The following is an 18915-nucleotide window of genomic DNA, read 5'->3' on the forward strand; positions in this document are numbered from 1 at the left end:
CAAGGGACTCTCAGGAGTCTTTTCCAACACCACAGTTCAAAAGCATCAATTCTTTGGCACTCAGCTTTCTTCACAGTCCAACTCTCACATCCATACAGGAGTACTGGAAAAACTATAGCTTTGACTAGACGGACCTTTGTTGGCAAAGTAATGCCTCTGCTTTTTAATATGCTGTCTAGGTTGGTCATAAACAATAGAGTTGGCATATAATGGTGCAATGCTGAGGGCGCCAGCATACAATTCCTCGGGCAAAGGCCCAGAAGTTAGCTCTCACACCTGCTCCTTTCCCTTCTAATTCAACAAGTCTTGACTCTTACTTTTGGGTTGTTTCACTTTGCCCTTAGGAGAACTTTCTAGCTGCTAGGAGCTTGGAAGCAGCTGTTTTCGAGAAACTTCAGCTGTTTCGAGAAACTTCAGCTGTTTTTCCTTAGGGCTTTTGATAAAAGTGATCTTGTTCTTCTATCAGATTAGCTGTGTAAGTTATCACAGTTCTCACGGCTTTTTTTTTTTTTTTCCTTTCTTGGCTGCACTGCATGGTTTGGAGGATCTTAGTTCCTTGACTGAGGACTGAACTTGGCCTCAGCAGTGAAAGCTCCGAGTCCTAACCACTGGACCGTCATGGCCTTTCTTAAACAGATGTTAAATGCTCTCTGGGCCCCTCACTCTCCCCAGAAATGGTGCTTCTGTAAGGATTCAGAGTACGGATGGCTGAACGTCCCTCCCCACCTACCTTCATGCGTTTCCAGGCAGCTGTCCACAACAGCTGCAGGCAGTGCTGCTGGAGCAAATGACTAGGAAATTTTTTGCAGTTAAAGAAATGTAGGATACAGGCTTCTTGCCTGCCAAAGAATGCTGCCTCTTGACTGATGTTATGGAAAAAGCACTGTAAGGCTGACTCCACAGCTGAGCTCTGCACAAGGTTTTCCCTCCACACTTGATTTCTCTCTTAGCAACCAGGCTGTATGCCCAGGAGGCCTCTTGGTTCACAGCAACCTCTGCAAGCTCTGAAGGAAATCAGCCTGGGGAAAATCCTGGATGTTCCCCCCCCCGTAGTACAGGCCCCTCTATCATTAACTCTATCCTCTACTCCTTCACCTGCAGGGATTCAGAGCATGGACTTGGGACTGGACTACTTTGTTTCCAATCCGCTAATAATTTTGCCATTTTTTAATATTCAACTTAGTTTTTCCATCTGGAAGATAAGGGCAAATGATAGTAAGTACCTCAAAGAGTTAATATTAAAAAATATACAGTATCTTGCATATAGAATGCACTGTTTGCTATTACTCTGAGTTTACAATCATAAGAAATAGGGTGTCTGGCCCAGGATAAGGAGACCTAGACTTAATCTCTTTTTAAAACTTGCTTTCCTTATAACACATAGGTACTTTCCTGTGTGAATCTCTATACTTGTCCTGAACTCATCATGCCTGTCCTTCCACCTGTTATATTCGCAGCAGTGCCCACAGTAGGTGGTTCATAAGAACCTATCACAAACTAAGGGCATGAATGAAGGCTTCCATTGGTCTGTCCACTCTTGACTTTCAAAGCAATTTGCTAAAGGGGACTTTTAATGATGCATTTTTTTTTTTAAAGGATTAGTTTGAAAACTGTTAAATTCTGGTAAATGCTTTGATAGTTTTAAATTTTACGTTCCCTTATAAAATTTTGAAAATGACATTCTGATTCACTTTGAGACAACTTAGTCTAACCTTTGTTTAGTATATAATGTTCAACATCATGCCCCCGATTGGTGTTAAGAATGGGTCCATACAGCAAGATTAAAATTATGCCAATTATAAATGTGCTCACTGCTTATGAATTAAGAAATTAAAGTGAATCGGATCTTGAAGGGTTGTGTTCAATGTTGGGGCAGATCATTTCCAGCCCAGGGGCTGTGTGACAGCTAGTAGGCCACTGTTTTCCAGACATCAAATGTGAGTGAATGTCTGAAGTATGATGAGACGGCAGGGGGAGGGGGGATTCCTCCTGCCAGTTTGGAAATGGAGTTGTCTCTGGGGATCAGTCTGATTTACAAAACGAAGATAAAGCTGCCACCTACCCACTCAGGAGTCGAGTAGTATTCGAAAAGTACGTACAATGGAGGACTCTCGTGACAGCAGAAGAGTGCCTTCCATGCAACTGTGCATGTCGGGGCTCTGCCATTTCGGAGCCTTGTTTAAACCTGAGTAATGATGGCCCTGTGACCGAGCACATCTGGCTCAGGACTCTTCTCACACAGAAGTTCCTAAACTGATAGCTCAAAAGACTGAGGTGTTTTCAAGTCTCTGGTAAGGATGCCCAGGTTGAATTTTACATGTTCTACTGTAAACATCAAGTAACACCACAAACATTTAAAAAAAGGAAGTTTATTGGTCTTTAAATGGCTCAAATTGCAAATAAACCAGTCGGGTAGTGGCATCAGCCTAAGACATGTGATGCATCTTTGTCATTTGGCTTCATAGCACCTCAGTACCCAGGAGAGGAAAGGTCTCAAAGCAAAGTCACAACATTAGTGGTCAGGACCCCTGGTTAAATGAGACTGCAACAAGTACACATGGAGACCGCTGGGCCCGCGGGGCAGCGCTTATATGGGGAACTTTAATTCTGCACACGGCACAGCCTATGAAAAATAGGAAATGAAAGATGTACATCTCAAACCCTTTAGGGACACATATTTAACATGACAAGCTGGATGTAGTATCTAAAGAGTTCAGTTCCTAAATAGCCTATTTGTGTTAACTTTACGGACACATCTGTTATCTGGAATGCCTGAACACATCTTTGACTTGCTGAGATTAAGACTGAGCATAAAGAAAGCAAAACTTTATTGAAACAACTGCCCTAGTCCCATTCCAAAGAAAAGAAAAATCTGATAGTGGTATTTTTCCCATTGAAATTATGTCCCTTCAGTGGGTATGCCGTACAACAGGAACAGAGCCTACTGTTTGGTGGCAAACATGTTTTCTGCACTATCCTCAGGTTTGGCTGTTCGATGTTAACTTTAGGAAAATGTAACTACAGTATTCTTCATTATGAACACAGACTACATACACTCCTAGTAACTCCCGCACAGCCAAACTGCAACCTCAGGAATACAAATTTAGAAGTTAACAGATGGCAAGCACAACTATTTTCCTGAAGTGGTCTAGTGCAAAACGCATTAGCACCGTGGACACTTTTCCTATGCCCTGCTCCAAAGAGATCAAAATCTTAACACATATTCACCACTTGCATAAAAGGATTTCCAGGGATCAGCATCTTAAAGAATAAGGGTTCACTGAGACATACTGAATCCTCATAGTCTAAAATTATCTTACAAGTATATGCTGGTCCTTCATTTTTAAACTACCTTACAGTTAATTAAAAGCAATCAAGGAGCTCTGGAACTTCATTTTCAAGAACCAGAGTATGGCACACATTTTACATTTGGACAGACTCTAGCAGTTATTTCTTGAGCATCTTCTATACAAAAGTGGTCCTCCATCCTGACATATATTCTCTCACCAGGACACATGGGCAGTGGGCCCACGGCACCATGAGGATGCCAGATACAACCCAGAATGATGTAACCAGGTATCTTTCAGTTTCTAAATTAAGGCATATTAAAAAATTTCCATGTACAAGTTTACACCACTTTTCTAAGTTAATCACCAGGTAATTAATGCAGGTTCACAGATGAATTACTCTCAATTGAACTATATGTAACAATCATGCCAGTCACTTTTTCTTCTATATTTTGCATAACAATGGTTAAAAAAAAAGTGGTACAGTTTAACTATCATGTTCACAATTGTCATTTCTTTTTCAAGGCAGTAGAAGACCAAGCCATTTTAAAATGATTATAAAATTTAAGCTTTATAATAAACCAGAGGAAGTAGCCTTTCCTCCCATTGTCCACCCCCATTCTCACCTCTCGAACAGTTCAAGAAAGACTGCCGGCAAAACACAAGCGCCCACGCTACATTCAGGACCGTGATAAATGTAGGCAATTATGAAATAAGTTGAACTTTGCTTCTTGGTGAAGCCACACTAATTTCTTTTTAAGTGAATTTGACTTTCAGTGCAGTTCCAATTCATGCTTTTAGAGATACATAACAATTTCCAAAATGTTAAAGTAATTTCAGTCAATTGAGCCTTCAATGGCAAAGCTTATAAATTATATTTATTAGTATGGTCAAGATAAGAAAGGAGTTTGGGCTCTGATTATAAAATGCAGCATCTTTCTCTGATTCTCTTGGCTAAACTTTTCCTCTTCTTTTTTCCATTCTTTTCTTTGCTGTCTTCCATCTTTCTGGCCCGAATTTCCCTCATTAAATCAAAAAATACCTACAAAGAAAACAGAATAGAGCAAGTGGATAATTTGTGCCTGGTACATCTCTGAATCACAGCAGTAAACATTGGGAGTACTATATGAATATTAAAGAGCTCTTATTTGGGGAGTACAGGGACAGGAAAGTATAGAACTAAAGTCTGCTTCTTCCAAGTACGTTAAAAAAATGGGAAAACAGGAAGATTTTCTGAATTACACTTTAGGGTAAAATCTGCTTACATAATATAACCTAATCTTCCATCTGACTTTTCAACATAAAAATAAAGAAGCACTGCAAGTGATAGCTCCGAAGATGTAACCCAATGGATTACATTTAAGTAATTAATAATTAGCACATATATTTTATCAATTACAATTTTAAAGTAATTTAATAAAATTTTCACTTATTAACCTTTCTTCAGCCCTTTTAAAAATGGAATTTAGAAAGATGGTAACAATAACCCGGTGTACGAGACAGCAAAATAGACACTGATGTATAGAACAGTCTTATGGACTCTGTGGGAGAGGGAGAGGGTGGGAAGATTTGGGAGAATGACATTGAAACATGTAAAATATCATATAAGAAACGAGTTGCCAGTCTAGGTTCGATGCACGATACTGGATGCTTGGGGCTAGTGCAATGGGACGACCCAGAGGGATGGTATGGGGAGGGAGGAGGGAGGAGGGTTCAGGATGGGGAACACATGTATACCTGTGGTGGATTCATTTTGATATTTGGCAAAACTAATACAATTATGTAAAGTTTAAAAATAAAATAAAATTAAAATAAATAAATAAATAAAAACAGCTGTGGAAAATGACTGCTTCCTTTATTATTTTGATACCAGGCACTAGAAAACAATTGCTTGTTGCACAGTATTTGAGGATTTATCAATTTTTGTCTGTCTAGAAATTGGCAAGTAATGGGAGATATTAGCATAATAATTTAAAAGCTATTAGTGTAATAATTAAAAAGTTCAATATCACTAACAAGTGTCTGTGCATGCATGCATGCTAAGCTGCTTCAGTTGTGTCCGACTCTGTGCAACCCTATGGACTGCAGCCCACCAGGCTCCTCTGTCCATGGGATTCTCCAGGCAAGTGTCTGAGTGCACACTGAGTAGGGCCTGAAGGATGTGGACTCACGCTGTGGCTGAAGAGTTGCTGCACGTTACTTTTCTGCAGCCACTGAGGTGCTTGTGAAAAATGCATCTACCTGGTGGCAGCCACAGGTAATAGATTCTTGCATATCCCCCTGATACACACAGATGTGTGCTTGTGTGCATGATGTGTTTCAAACACAGATGGCAGCAAACTACAGTTACTGCTACTGTTCTATATTTCATTTCTTAATGCTGAAGATCAGCACATTTAGCTCTACCTTCATTTTTAAAAAAATACTTATTTTTGGCCTCCTGGGTCTTCACTGCTGCTCGAAGTTTTCTCTAGCTGTGGTGAGTGGGGACTACTCTTGGTTGCGTTGCACAGGCTTTTCTCACTGCAGTGGGTTCTCTTGTTGGCGAGCACAGGCTCCAGGTGTGCGGGCTTCAGTAGCTGCAGCTCCCAGGCTCAGCAGTTACAGGACACGGGCTTACTTGCTCCGCGGCATTGTGAGATCTTCATGGACCAGGGTCGACCTGTGTCCCCTGCACTGGGAGGCAGTTTCTTATCAACTGTACCACCAGGGAAGTTCTCTTCATTTTTTTTTAATGGCTGTACAATATTTCATTATATGGATGCACCAGCCTTTAAAATAGTCTGTTATTGGACACTTTGATATTTCCAGTCTTTTGTTTCTACAGATAATGCTTCAGTGACTACTGCTACATGGATGTATGACTTTATATAAATTTTAGAACTTGAATTGGTGGGGTCATAATTTTGATAATTACCAAATTGCCCTTCTACGAACATATGAGAGTTCCTTTTCCCTCCTCCCCATACTCCTGTCAACAGTATTATTATCAGTCTTGTTCCTTTATTCCCCAAGGTAACAGGTAAGAAAAAAGTCCTATTTTTAAACTGTGCTTCCTATTATAAGTTAGACTAAGCCGCTTTTAAACTTTAAAGTACTTTGTAGTTCTCTTCTATTACAAGGGTGTCTATATTTTTTGACTGTCTTCCCATTGGGTTGCTGGTCTTTTTCTCACTGTCCTGTGATAACTCTGACAACGTGCATGACTGTACTTCCCCCGGGCCTCTGATGCCAGCAGGTGACACCACAGGACTGCTGCAAGCGTCAGAGCCGGACAGTTACTGTTCACCTCTCCTCCCCACTCCCCTTAGTTCAAATAGGTTTTAGTGTGTGTTCTACCATCTGCTCCAGATATTAAACAGGAGGAAACAAAGTATATATATGCTATGATACTGTTCTGTGGTGCCTTTCAAAACCCCATACACACTGAATCTTAAACTATATTTCATTAGTATTTTGAAAAACATTTGCTGTAACTAGCGGAAACTGGTTCACTGAGTAGAACTTTTGTAGCATGTTGTAAAGATATCCTGGACTTAGAGGAATCTGACTGTGTGACTGGAAAAAAAAAAGTGAGCTTAAAATGACAATGCCTTTAAACCTACAGTGAACAGGCAGAAAGAACCTCTAAACTTTTAACATCATGATTTCTGGACCAGGGTTATGGATCTCCAGACACAGCAGACTAGTCCACAAACACCTGCAGACACCTAGGGCAGCGTTACTTCAAGTGCGGTCCACCACCCCACCTGCACACCCAGGAGCTAACGAGACCTGCAAATTCTTAGGACTGACCCCAGAGCAAATGAATCCAAGTCTCTGGAGAAGACCCAGGAACCTGTGTTTATCAGGCTTTATAGGCAATCCTTCTGCATGTTAGTTTTTCTGAGGCACCTGTAGGGCTGAGATACTCGGGGACTGAAAAGGTCTCCCTGGAAGGGCTCCCCCCCCCAGAGCTGCTCCAGCCCCACTAGCAGGCTTCCTGAATGCTGACAGTGGTGTCAGGGGGAGGGGGGGCGGTGGTGGGCAGCTGAACGGCACCTGGGAAGGCTCCAAAGTGTTCCTCACCTGGTCTCTAGGAAGGGCCCAGCTGCACAAAGTGCAAAGATGAGGGGAAGAGGGCAGAGGAGCTCTCTTTCCCTTGGGTGGAGAGAGGGGTGAGGGGGTGGAGAACAGAAGTGGAGGGTGGGGAGTGCAGCTGTGGTGACAGAGATTTCAAAACCCTCTCCCTCCGGGCTCCTTCATCTTGGGAGCCACCTTCACTTGGGCGAACTTAAGTGGGGATGGGCAGGTGTCAGCGCAGACATTCTCCAGCCAATCAGGAAAAGAAAAGGAAAGAAAAAAGAAAAGAAAAGATTCTCCAGCCAATCAGGAAAAGAAAAGGAAAGAAGAAAATAAAATAAAATATTCTCCAGCCACAGGAAAAGAAAAGGAAAAAAGAAAAAAGAGGAGGGATTCAAGTCAGGAATCTGGCCAGTGCTTTGCTGTGGCTGTCTCGTGTTTTTGCGCCCTTTGGGAACCTAAGGACAAGGTGAAGTCAAGAAAGTCCTAACAGCGTACTTGAGCATTCAGGGCTGATAAACATCAACGTGTATTAAATTTCTCTCTGAAAGTCTCAACAGAATCTCTAGACACAGATGGAGCCGAGTTAAGCAAATCAACCCGTTTTAACACGATGTTGTGGTGAGGAGGGTCCCCTTTTACCTTGTCGACATTGGCCCGCGTCTTGGCAGATGTTTCCACATAGTTAACGTTCCACTGATCGGCTCTGGTTTTCGCCTCTTCTACGGAAACCTGCCTTTTATCTTCCAAATCTGATTTGTTTCCAACGAGCAGAAATGGAACATTCTCATCTTCTTTTACTCTTAAAATCTGCTCCCTGGATAAGAGGAAATGAGCAAGAAATATCTCTATGTGTTAAAATAACCAATAACGCATGCAGGCATTTATTTATGCTTCTTAGCAATGAACTCATTTATTACATGGGAGGAAACAAGCAGCATGTCTTCCTTTATCTACCCTCAATCATTTGAGCTTCACGTTCACTTCATTGATGGAGGAAAAATACACCAAGGAAGAGTACAAATATGGCAGTAGAGGCATGAAGTGAAAGTATCAAATGCAACTTCATTCTAAATGCCTTGTTTTTAAAACCTTTTTTACGTTCTGAGAATCTCAGATGGGATCTTAGTTCCCCAATCCGGGGCTGAACCTGCACCCCCTGCAGTGCAAGTACAGAATCTTAACCACTGGACTGTCAGGGAAGTCCCTCTAGAGGCTTTTTCAAAACAAACTCTTTACATTAGAATGATTTCAGATTTACAGAGAAGGTGTGAAGAGAGGACAGAGATCCTGCATGTCCCCACGCCCAGATTCTCCATTGTCAACACACTTGATCACAATTTATGAAGTACTACTGATACAAATATACCTTGTTATACTGCAGTTAGCTTTACTGTGCTCTGCAGATACTGTTTCTCTTTTGTAACAGACTGAAGGGCTGTAGTCGCCCCGTGTCCAGCTAGTCTATCGGTGCCACTTTGCCAACGGCATTTGTTCACTTTGTGTCACTCTGTCACATTTTGGTAATTCTCACAATATGTTAAACTTTCCCATTATCATTAAATTTGTTAGGGTCATCAGTGACCTTTGTGATGACTATAATCATTACCGGCATTTTTGCTTAAAGTGATGCTCCCTTTGGAGTTGGAGAGACAATTATAGAATTTTAGAATAGAAAAGCACCTTTACAAACTGGTCAAGCTTCATTTTTATCTTGAGGAAAGTGAGAACCACAAAAAGCAACAGGGTTTTCTAACATTGCTATCGAACCCTTATAAGCACTGTAAGTTATATGCTAGCAACTGTGCCAAACGTGGGTATCAGGGATACTGAAATGGGTAAGAAAGGGGTTCTGCTCTCAAGTGTTTTTACCTTGTCAGGAAAAACACACAGCATACAGAAATCAATCTCAGTGTCAGTGTGGTGAGTGTGCTACTGGGGCTGTGCAGAGTACATCACAAACACCGATGAGGAAACAGTGGATTCTGCCTTCGTGATAGGAGGCCCAGGAAGGCTACATTTAGGAGCTGACAATTATTAGAGAAATGCAAATCAAAACTATACTGATGTACCACCTCACACCAGTCAGAATGGCCATTATTAAAAAGTCTACAAATAGCAAATGCTGGAGAGGGCATGGAGAAACAGGAGTCCTCTTCCACTGCTGGTGGGAACGTAAATCTGTGCAGTCATTGTGGAAAACAGTATGGAAGGTCCTCAGAAAACTAAGAATTACCATATGATCCAGCAACCCCACTCCCAGACATATATCCAGACAAAACTCTAATTCAAAAAGATACATGTGCCCCAGTGTTCTTAGCAGCACTAGTCGCAATAGCAGACACAGAAACAGCCTAAGTGTCCATCAACAGATGAGTGAATGCATAAAGAAGATATGGTGCCTATAAAATGTACTACTACTCAGCCATAAGAAAGAATGAAATGATGCCATTTGCAGCAACGTGGATGCAACTAGAGACGATCATACCACGTGAAGCAAGTCAGAAAGAGAAATCCCACATGGTATCACTTATGTATGGAGTCTAAAATATGACATAAATGAACTTATCTATGAAAAAAGACTCACAGACATAGAAGAGAGGCTTAGGGTTGCCAAGGAGGAATGGGTTGGGGGAGTTTGGGATAAGCAGATGCCAACTATTACATGTAAAATGGATACACAACAAGGTCCCACTGGATAGCACAGAGAACTACACTCAAAGCCTATGATAAACCATAATGGAAAAGAAAAAGAAAAAAAAAATTAGGTATGTAAAACTGAATCACTTTGCTATATAGCTGAAATTAACATGTCATTGTAAATCAACCATACTTCAATAAAAAATTTTTAAAAATCAACTACAATAAAAAAATTAAAAAGAGGAGCTGACATTGTGCTACACTTTGCAGGTCAGATCATGTGGAGTGCCTACTATTCTATCACCATTCAAACCACCTTAAAAATGGCTTTCCTACTGCTGGTCAGTTACCAGGAACATTTTTTATTTATGGGAAGGGCAACACATTGGAGGTAGGACAGAATGAATGATTCACTTATTTTCTGTAATAGCAGCAGCCCAAGACTCTTTCTCTTGGCATAAAAATACCTCATTCCCTTGAGATACCACTTTGGCTTTGGTGACTATGGTGACAAAATGTATTCCATTACTTAGAACAGAATCTGCTACAGAATAAGCACTCAAATATTTTTTGAAAGAATGAATAAGCACTGACACGAAACTTTCAGTATGTCTCCCAGGGTTACAAGTTACCAGAATCTGCCACTCTTTGCACTTTATCACGTACAAAAAACTTTTCCTTACAGAAACCAACAAACTTAATTTTACAAATAACTTTACATTTCCTAGGTTTCTCAGTGACATGCTCTTTTGCAAAGAAGGTTCTCTTAGAATCTTTTGAGTTCCTGGGACTTTCACGTATACATGACGAGGAATGCTTTGTGTAAGCCCTGGTTCAGTTTCCTGCCCAAACACTAGGGATGACGTCTTTCCTCATCTTTGGAAATCCTTGTTGTCCTTCAAGGTTATCTAGCTCTTGAAGGCCTCCAACTCCTCTCCTCTCTTGGATCCCCTGTAACAATCGCTGTCCATATCTTCTTTATCACTGACACTGGGTTTCATGCCTTATTCAACTCGGCTGTGTGAACGTTGAAAACAGAGGATATATTATATGCTTCTTTTGTGCCTGCCCCCCCACACCAAAGCAGACCACGTGTATGTGGTAATAATAATAATCATAATTTTATTTTTATTATGTGGTAATAAAATAAAAATACATAAAGAATATTTGTTTTTATTCCTGCTGTATTTATGACACTACTCAAGAACTTATTTATGCTATATTTGTCTTATGTATAGAGAGAACATCTCTCCCCTTTTTCACTTCCCCAATCCCCTGCCCCAAATCAAGTGGAGGACAGATTTCGATTAAACAAACAGTAAATAAGATATTAAAAAGATTGTATAACAAGACAGTGTGTCAATCTATGGTGGTATTATTTCCACTAAAAGTTCAGTGTGTGTTATCAAAGTGTCTACACTGTGAGGAGGATGGCGACGTGCCTGCTGGGCACGACACAGGTTCCGAGACACCCGTGACTAACACAGAAAGACTCAGAATCTGGGTCATAGATCCGTTATGGGATCCAGGCATCTGCTTTTACGGCAGCAGTAGTACTGTACTCCAAAGGGAAATACTTCAGTAACACATAAGGAGACTCTGCGTATGCAGGCTGTCACACACTCAGGCTGCACTGCAGCTGGCGCTGGCAGAGCTGGCTGTGAGGTTAGGTACAGTGCACTGAATATGTGGGTACAAGCGCACAGAGGACAGAGTCACACTGATGTCAGAGAGGGACTAAACACAGTTAGAGGGAAAGACAACCAGGTTAAGAGCCTCTAGCTGTCCACTCGTTGCTGAGGAGGCAGTTGTTCTGCAGTGTCATGACACGACTCCCTGACATACCTGAAGTCGGCTGTGGCTGCAAAGGATTCCATTTCTGTAATGGAGAAGACACAGAGGAAGCCCTCGCCGCTGCGGAAGTAGTTATCTCTAATGGCAGCGTAGTCTTCTTGCCCAGCTGTGTCCAGGATGTCAATCTGCACTTCCTCCCCGTCCAGCACCACCTTCTTCCGATAGCTGTCGGCTTTGGTCGGCTCGTAGTCCTCCACAAACTGGGAATGAGGAAAAGCACTTCCATTTCTAAATCATCTTCACTTTTCAAAGGTTCTTATTTTGAAAGACAGATTCACATGAAGGTGCCAAAATAGTACTGAGAAGCCACATGTAACCTTCATTAAGTTTTCCCTAGTGGTAAAAGCTACATTCGTTTAAATTTCCTTTATAGACAATTCAGAGGTCTTTTCTTTTACAAAAAGTGGAGGTTGAACAGCTCTAGGTCATTGACAGCTTGAAAACCATGACTCTTTTCTGCCTTAAAATGTTATACCTGCAAAAACTATTACATAGGTATTTTATCAAATGTTTAAGAATCCTTTTTTGTGACTCCAAATATAAATTTTCAAGTCAGAATTGTAGAAAATGACTTCAAAGTAAGTCAATATTTAGGTAAGGATTGAAAGTATGGCTAAATCTTTTCTTTCTCCAAAATGAACCGAGTCAAAAAAGTGCCTTATACCACTCTGTAGAATGTCAAATCTTGAACTTTGAGATTTTCCCCCAGTCTTCCCATTTTTAAAAATAGCACAATTAAACAACTTTACAATTGTACTTCTAACTTTTACTCTCTAAATCTCACCTTGATATTTTTGATCAGTGTATCATTGTTGGTGTGTGTGTATATAGATATACACACATACTTTTGTGGGCTTTGAATTAGTTCCTATAAATATTTATCTGATATCTTATTTATTTGCTCAATGTCTAAATCCCCATACTAGAATTTAACCCCTGGGGGCAGGGACCTTGACCAGTCTATTCATCAATGTCTCCTCAAAGCCTAGAAGAGTGTCTGGTATATGGAGACACTCAACAAATATTTACTGAAAAATCAAACACAGTGTATTTGTAACTGTAAAAGATATAGAACATTCTACCATAATTACATGCTATTATTTCACAAATATAAAATATTTATAAACATTTATGAATATTTAATGGATATATTCAGTTATTGTATCTGATAATATTATGACTATTAAATGAAAGCTTAACCATTCATCAAACATCAGACATATGAACATTCTTACTTTTGACTGCCTTACTGTCAAGAAGGGTACTGACTTCAGGATTAATTTAAAGAAAAGCAGCTATTCAGGTGACTAGTATGAAGAACAGAACTGAATAGATAAATTAGCAATTCCATTTAAAATACCATTTCAATTTTCCCCCTCCAAATTGTTTAAGCAGGACAACTGGAGGATTTAAGTGTTCTGTGTGAGAAGAAATTAATACAATATTGTAAATCAACAATAAAATTTTTTAAAAAATTTCTGTGTGTATGAAAGAAATGCTGATGAGCAGGCAATGAAAAGAGACATTGGGTGATAAAAAATCTGCAGGATATTTTTCTCAGAAGACTAGGTTTAACACTGAGTTACTCATCAGAGGTCACTCTACATGGGCAGGTTGGGTAACTTCTGCTTTCTCATCTGTAAAATGAGGATACCACTACCTACCACACAAGACTGTTGTGAGGACCAGGTAAGAAAGAGTAACCATAAATCCTTACTTCTATTTGGGAGGCAGAAGAATTGAGGATAAATGCTAAAATTTGATTAGCAACTCAAATCATTTAGCTTTAATAACAATGCTCTATGGAAAAAATACATTGCTGTATATACGCTGAGACCTTAACTTTGGGGCCATAAAGTCTAATACAAATACATGCACACAAATCTATAACCTGTTAAGTAATTTTATTTCAGGGACACAGCCTTCACCTGCTTAGTGGTGACTGTAGTACCAGGCCAAATATATAATAAATTACTGATTATTTTCATTGAGTTATTAAAGGATATATATATGTTATATATATATATATTATATATGTTGACCTCAAGTCTCAACTAGGTACTATATCTACCAGTTCTATTAATTCAAGGTGGGTCTCACTATTAAGACACTAAAAATTAAAATTAAAAAAAGGCACATATTGCTCAGAGAAAGGTACTGTTTTCACTTTTGTTCTGTTTTTTAAAAGCATACGTTTTTAAGGACCTTGAATTCTCAACTTGGTAAATCAAGCTGCATACAAATGTTGGCTCTGAATTTAAAACCAGGAAAAAAATGATCAGTAGCTTTCAAAGACTCAAACACAACCAAAGCTAAGCTAGAGAAATACTCTCTGAAAGCCCAAACTTTGACATCCATGATACAATCAGCACTTACCTCATCATACATGAACTGCAGAGTCAGAGCAGACTTGCCCACACCACCACTGCCCACCATGATGACTTTGTGTAAGGCCAAAGAATTCTGACCCTTGGGCTTATTTGCAGCCATCTTGTGTCACAGAGTTTTCACCAAAGGATTAAGAAGAATCTAAAAAGAATGAAAGAACAAGTAATGCTCAATACATTCTTTGTCAGAATTCCAGTGTATGAAAGAGATATGAAGTCCTTAGGCTTCAAGTTACTAGTTCCCATTCTGCTAGGATTTTAAACAGATGGCAAATGAAGTATGCTCATTTGTGGGAAGAACCACTTATCAGAAAACACCATGGCAATAAGACAAGTATATGACTCAAGGGCATTTCTCTTATAATAGTTCTCAGTCATGAGTTTGCTGACCGAAAGCGAAAACTTCCCAGGACAACCACATGCTGACAGTAATGGAGTATTAGCTGTACGAGAATATGGTCACGCAGATTACAAAGCAGGCTGAACGACCACTTTGTTTCCACATTAATCTCTGTTGGCAATAACTAAAGAGACGTTTCTTCTAACTTCAGAAAAGAAACCACATCCTGACAACTTGGAAGTTGAAGTATAAGTAGAATCTAACACTGTGCACCCAATTCCTGAGGATCGTGTTGCTGGAACACTTGCATATACTGTGATGGGATGGGTAACCTAACTTAAATACATGAATCAGCGTGCCCTCACTTTCCTTAGCACATGCATTTGTTTACCACATTTGTGTGCTCAGTGCAGAAAGACCAGGTTCCCCCAGAAGCTGGAGTGGTGATGCACACCAATGGTACCCAGTTACCTTCGGTCATGGTTACCAGTCCTTAGAAAAAGAGGCGGTGACGTCAGAGCAAACACTGAGTCTGTGTGGAGGCCCATGCAAAGAGACTTTTTGTTTTAGAAGGCTGGAGGGGGGCTCCTTCTTTAGAGGTACCTTCTCAGCATCTCTGACTTGTTTCGGTCACAGCACACCTTTCACAAGCTGCAACTCGCAGGAACACCCCTCACGCTGCCCACTTCTCCATCTCATGCTCATTCATCTCGCCCAGTCTGGCTGCATCAGACCCACACTGGTCTCCCTTGATTCTTCATGTGCTCTCCTCTGCCTCCTGGCCTTCATCATGCCGTTTCCTCCATTTGGCATATTCTTGGCTAACTCCTCTCAGTTTTGAGGTTTTGGCTTACCCGAAACTCTCAACCTAAACTAGGCTCTTCCCTGCTCTGTGCTCACATGGTACATGATACCTTTCCTTCATGACCATTACCACGAGCTGGAACTGCTCAAGTGTGCTCTTCCTAATAGAGGTCTTCTTCCTAAAATACTGGAAGCAACTTGAGTATGGGCGCTATGTCTGCTGGTTTACTTGGCAACATCAGTACATGTGTGTCAAATGAACAAACAAATGTCGGAGTCTGACTTAACCTGGGGAGTGCTTTGGATGGTACTGGTATAAAGCAGTTACTGCTACTAGAGATTCCATCACAAGTTCAGGTGAGGACAGTCTGCTTTGGGTTTGTGCTCCACACACTGGTTGTGCAGGGCACCCAAGAGCTGGGTGCTGCTCAGGCCGCCCCAGAAATCATGCCCATATTCCTATCTGCCCAATATAGAAAAGTCTTAAGGAAAAAAAAAAACAAAACCCAAATCTTGCTATCCATATAACAGGAATAAGTTGAGACATATTTGAGTCACAGCATACCTTTCACAAGCTGTAACTTGTGAGCATAACTGAGATCACACTATATACGCAATTTTTGATCCTATTATTCTTATGTCATAAACATTTTTTAGTAGAGGCAACCTGAACTGTGACGCGTATGATAAGGAATCCACATTTGGAGGCTAACAGTTCAATTTAACTCAATAAACAAGGATTGAGTCTCTCTTTTTCCTGGACACCGAGGACAAAATCATTGGATTCTAAATGATTACCACTGCTCAGAAACAGTGAACATTAATAGTGTACTTCAGATAAGTAGAAGTCTAAAAGACACCTCATCTAAGAAAGCTTATGGAGCATGCTGTTGCTGGCATTCCTAATGAAGGCAGGAAATGACTTACTTCTCACTCTTATGATCTTCACTTGCTGGAAGCTGTAATCACTTCATGGCTACATAACTACCATTTTATTTTTAAAACAGTTATACCACAAGAGCTGAGGGTGTTACTGTATCAATTAATATTCTAAGAATTGAGTATGTATGCTTTTAAAGCAAAAAATTAGTTAGCAGTTAGACCAACTGGGTTAAAACACTTTCCCTTTCAGAAAAATTTACAATTCAGTCTGCGACTTAAAAAATGCAGAGATTCCCAAAGACATTTTCCCAAAGTGCAAACATTCCTCAGTAACTATGAGGTGCAGATCCCTTACTTTTAAAAGGCTATCCAGGAAAAGATCCCACCAAGGAGACACTCCTCAGCCCCAATGAAACAAACCTGGCTTTCCACAGCTCAGGTCCCAGTCCCTGGTCTAGATGTTGGAACCGAAGACAATACACACAGAAACAGACTCTTCCACTGGTGGTACGTGCAACGGAGAACACAGGGGCACCGGGACAGACAGTGGGGACGGGCTGCTTTAACCAGGACGCCCAAGGGTGACTCCTGTGATGAGGCAGCATTTGAGCTGAGATCTGAATTTTATAAAGACACCAGCCAGCTCTGAGGGAAGAGCACTCTAGACACAGGGAAAGAGGTCCAAGACAGGAGAGGGTGTGCCACATTCTCGGGGCCAGACGAAGGCCAGAGTAGATGGAGTCTATGAGTATCAGGGAGCGTAAACAGGAGGTGAGACAGAGAGAGAGCAGAGACTAACTCATAAAAAGCCGTGAAGGCCATGGAAAAGTGTTTGAGTTTGATTATAACTGTAATGGGAAGCCTCTGGAGAGGGTGTAAGCAAGACTGTGACATAATTTCATCTATTTTTAAAGATTACCATGGCTGGTGTGTAGAGAATGAATGGAAGAGGTGCAAGGGCTGAAAGCACAGGAATCTCTCCCACAGGCCATGACTAAGTTTGGCAGATGGAGGCTGCCAGTGACCTTGGGAAAATTCATTTCATCAATGAGATAGAAACCACAGCTGAATGGGTTGGGTTGAGGAGAAAACAGAAGGTGCAGAAACAAACTTTGAAGACAAATGGAGAAACTGGGCCATAGATGAACACATTTTAGTGTAGGTTGCTTCTTAAATATTCTTAAGGGATATGACAACCATTTAGAAGAGGCAGAAATTAATGATGAAGAAGAGACAGTGCCTCTAGGAGCAAAGTGACCATTAGTTGCAGACCAGAGGAGTAGGGGCCCAGGGCACACAAGAGCAGGGACACTGCCTCCTTCGTACCAGGTGTGGTGGTAAAGCAAGACATACAGACTGCAGGTAGATCTGGCTATTTATTTAACTGCATCTGTATTTCCTCAATGAAATATGACTCACAGAGCAATTTAGTGAGGGAGTTGGAATTCAAAAGTAAGCCTGTCTAGATAAGATCAATGGAACATTGATCAGGATATACAGAAATAGATCCAAGTACAGACTACAGTTTAGTGTGTAATAAAGGTGGCGTTTCAAGTGGAGAGTGGGGGAGTGGGGGAAGGAAGCATGGAGGATAATTCACATGGTAATGGGACAACTGGTGAGCTCTGGGGAAAAAAAAAAACTGTTAAGTGTATCAGAGGTTTAAATGACACAATGAAATCACGAAAGCACCAGAAAAAAAAAAATCCCACAAAATTTCCGTTTTATAATCTTAGAATGGGAAAGGCATAAAGTACTATCTAAAACCCAAGTCATAAAATAACTTTGATAAGTTTTACTACTTAGAACAATTTCTATGTGGCAAAAACGTCTATAAGCAGAATAAAAAGATAAACGGAGGCAAATACTTTGTGATCTATTTCAAAGAGGTAATTTCTCGATATAAAAAGTTACTACAAATAAAATCAACAGTAAGATACAAATGGCTCTAGTAGGTTCAACCTTGTTTATAAAAGAAATACAAATAATAATCTTAATAATAATCTAATCAATGGAGACTCAATTGTTTTACCCATCAGATTGCTATTAATATGTCTGCAAGGACCAGTAAACTATTGCCTCCTTGGTCTACTTTTTATATGGTCTGTGGCTAAGAATGGCTTTACGTTTTTAAAGGGTTGTAAACAAAAGAAAACTAAGAAGAATATGCAACAGAGAACGTGGACAGCAAGTCTAAATAATCTCTTCTTTCCTCTCATCTACAGAAAAAGCTTGTTCCTTCCTGGCAGACAAACAGGCACATTCCTTCTCTGCAGTGGAAGTATAAACGGGAAACACGAGCTAATTAGTAACCACAGGAAAAGTTTGTGTTGCTGTTGTTTAGTTGCTAAGTCGTGTTCAACTCTTCTGTGACCTCGTGGACTGCAGCTTGCCAGCTCCTCTGTCCATGGGATTTCCCAGGCAAGAGTACTGCAGTGGGCTGCCATTTCTTCCTCCAGGGGAACTTTCTGACCCAGGGATTGAACCTGTGTCTCCTGCATTGGCAGGCAAGCTGTTTACCACTGAGTCTCCAGGGAAGCCCACACAGAAAAACAGATGCTCTTTACCCACTGATACAGAGGGAGCCAAAATATACTGGTAAAGTGAAAAAATATAAGATACAGAACAATACACCTTGTAAGCTATGAACTGCATAAAA

At 40.6% G+C, this 18915-nt stretch overlaps 1 protein-coding gene across 2 annotated transcripts in view; it reads right to left on the bottom strand.

The window, feature by feature from the left end:
- Positions 1–2353: 2353 nt before the first annotated feature.
- RALA (RAS like proto-oncogene A) overlaps positions 2354–18915 on the bottom strand; it is a 58730-nt gene continuing 42168 nt past the window's right edge. The window contains exons 3-6 of one of the 2 annotated variants that reach the window (XM_024990797.2): positions 14220–14372; positions 11835–12043; positions 7992–8166; positions 2354–4329 (exon numbers count right to left, since the gene is read on the bottom strand). In XM_024990797.2, the coding sequence (XP_024846565.1) occupies positions 4207–4329; positions 7992–8166; positions 11835–12043; positions 14220–14333 (621 nt within the window). In that variant the 5' untranslated portion in view covers positions 14334–14372 and the 3' untranslated portion in view covers positions 2354–4206. The remainder of the gene's footprint in view (positions 4330–7991; positions 8167–11834; positions 12044–14219; positions 14373–18915) is intronic. The other variant, NM_001034644.2, reaches the window with a different exon arrangement.

The sequence above is a fragment of the Bos taurus genome, chromosome 4 (assembly GCF_002263795.3).
Source record: "Bos taurus isolate L1 Dominette 01449 registration number 42190680 breed Hereford chromosome 4, ARS-UCD2.0, whole genome shotgun sequence".
In the NCBI taxonomy this organism is placed as follows: Eukaryota; Metazoa; Chordata; class Mammalia; order Artiodactyla; family Bovidae; genus Bos; species Bos taurus.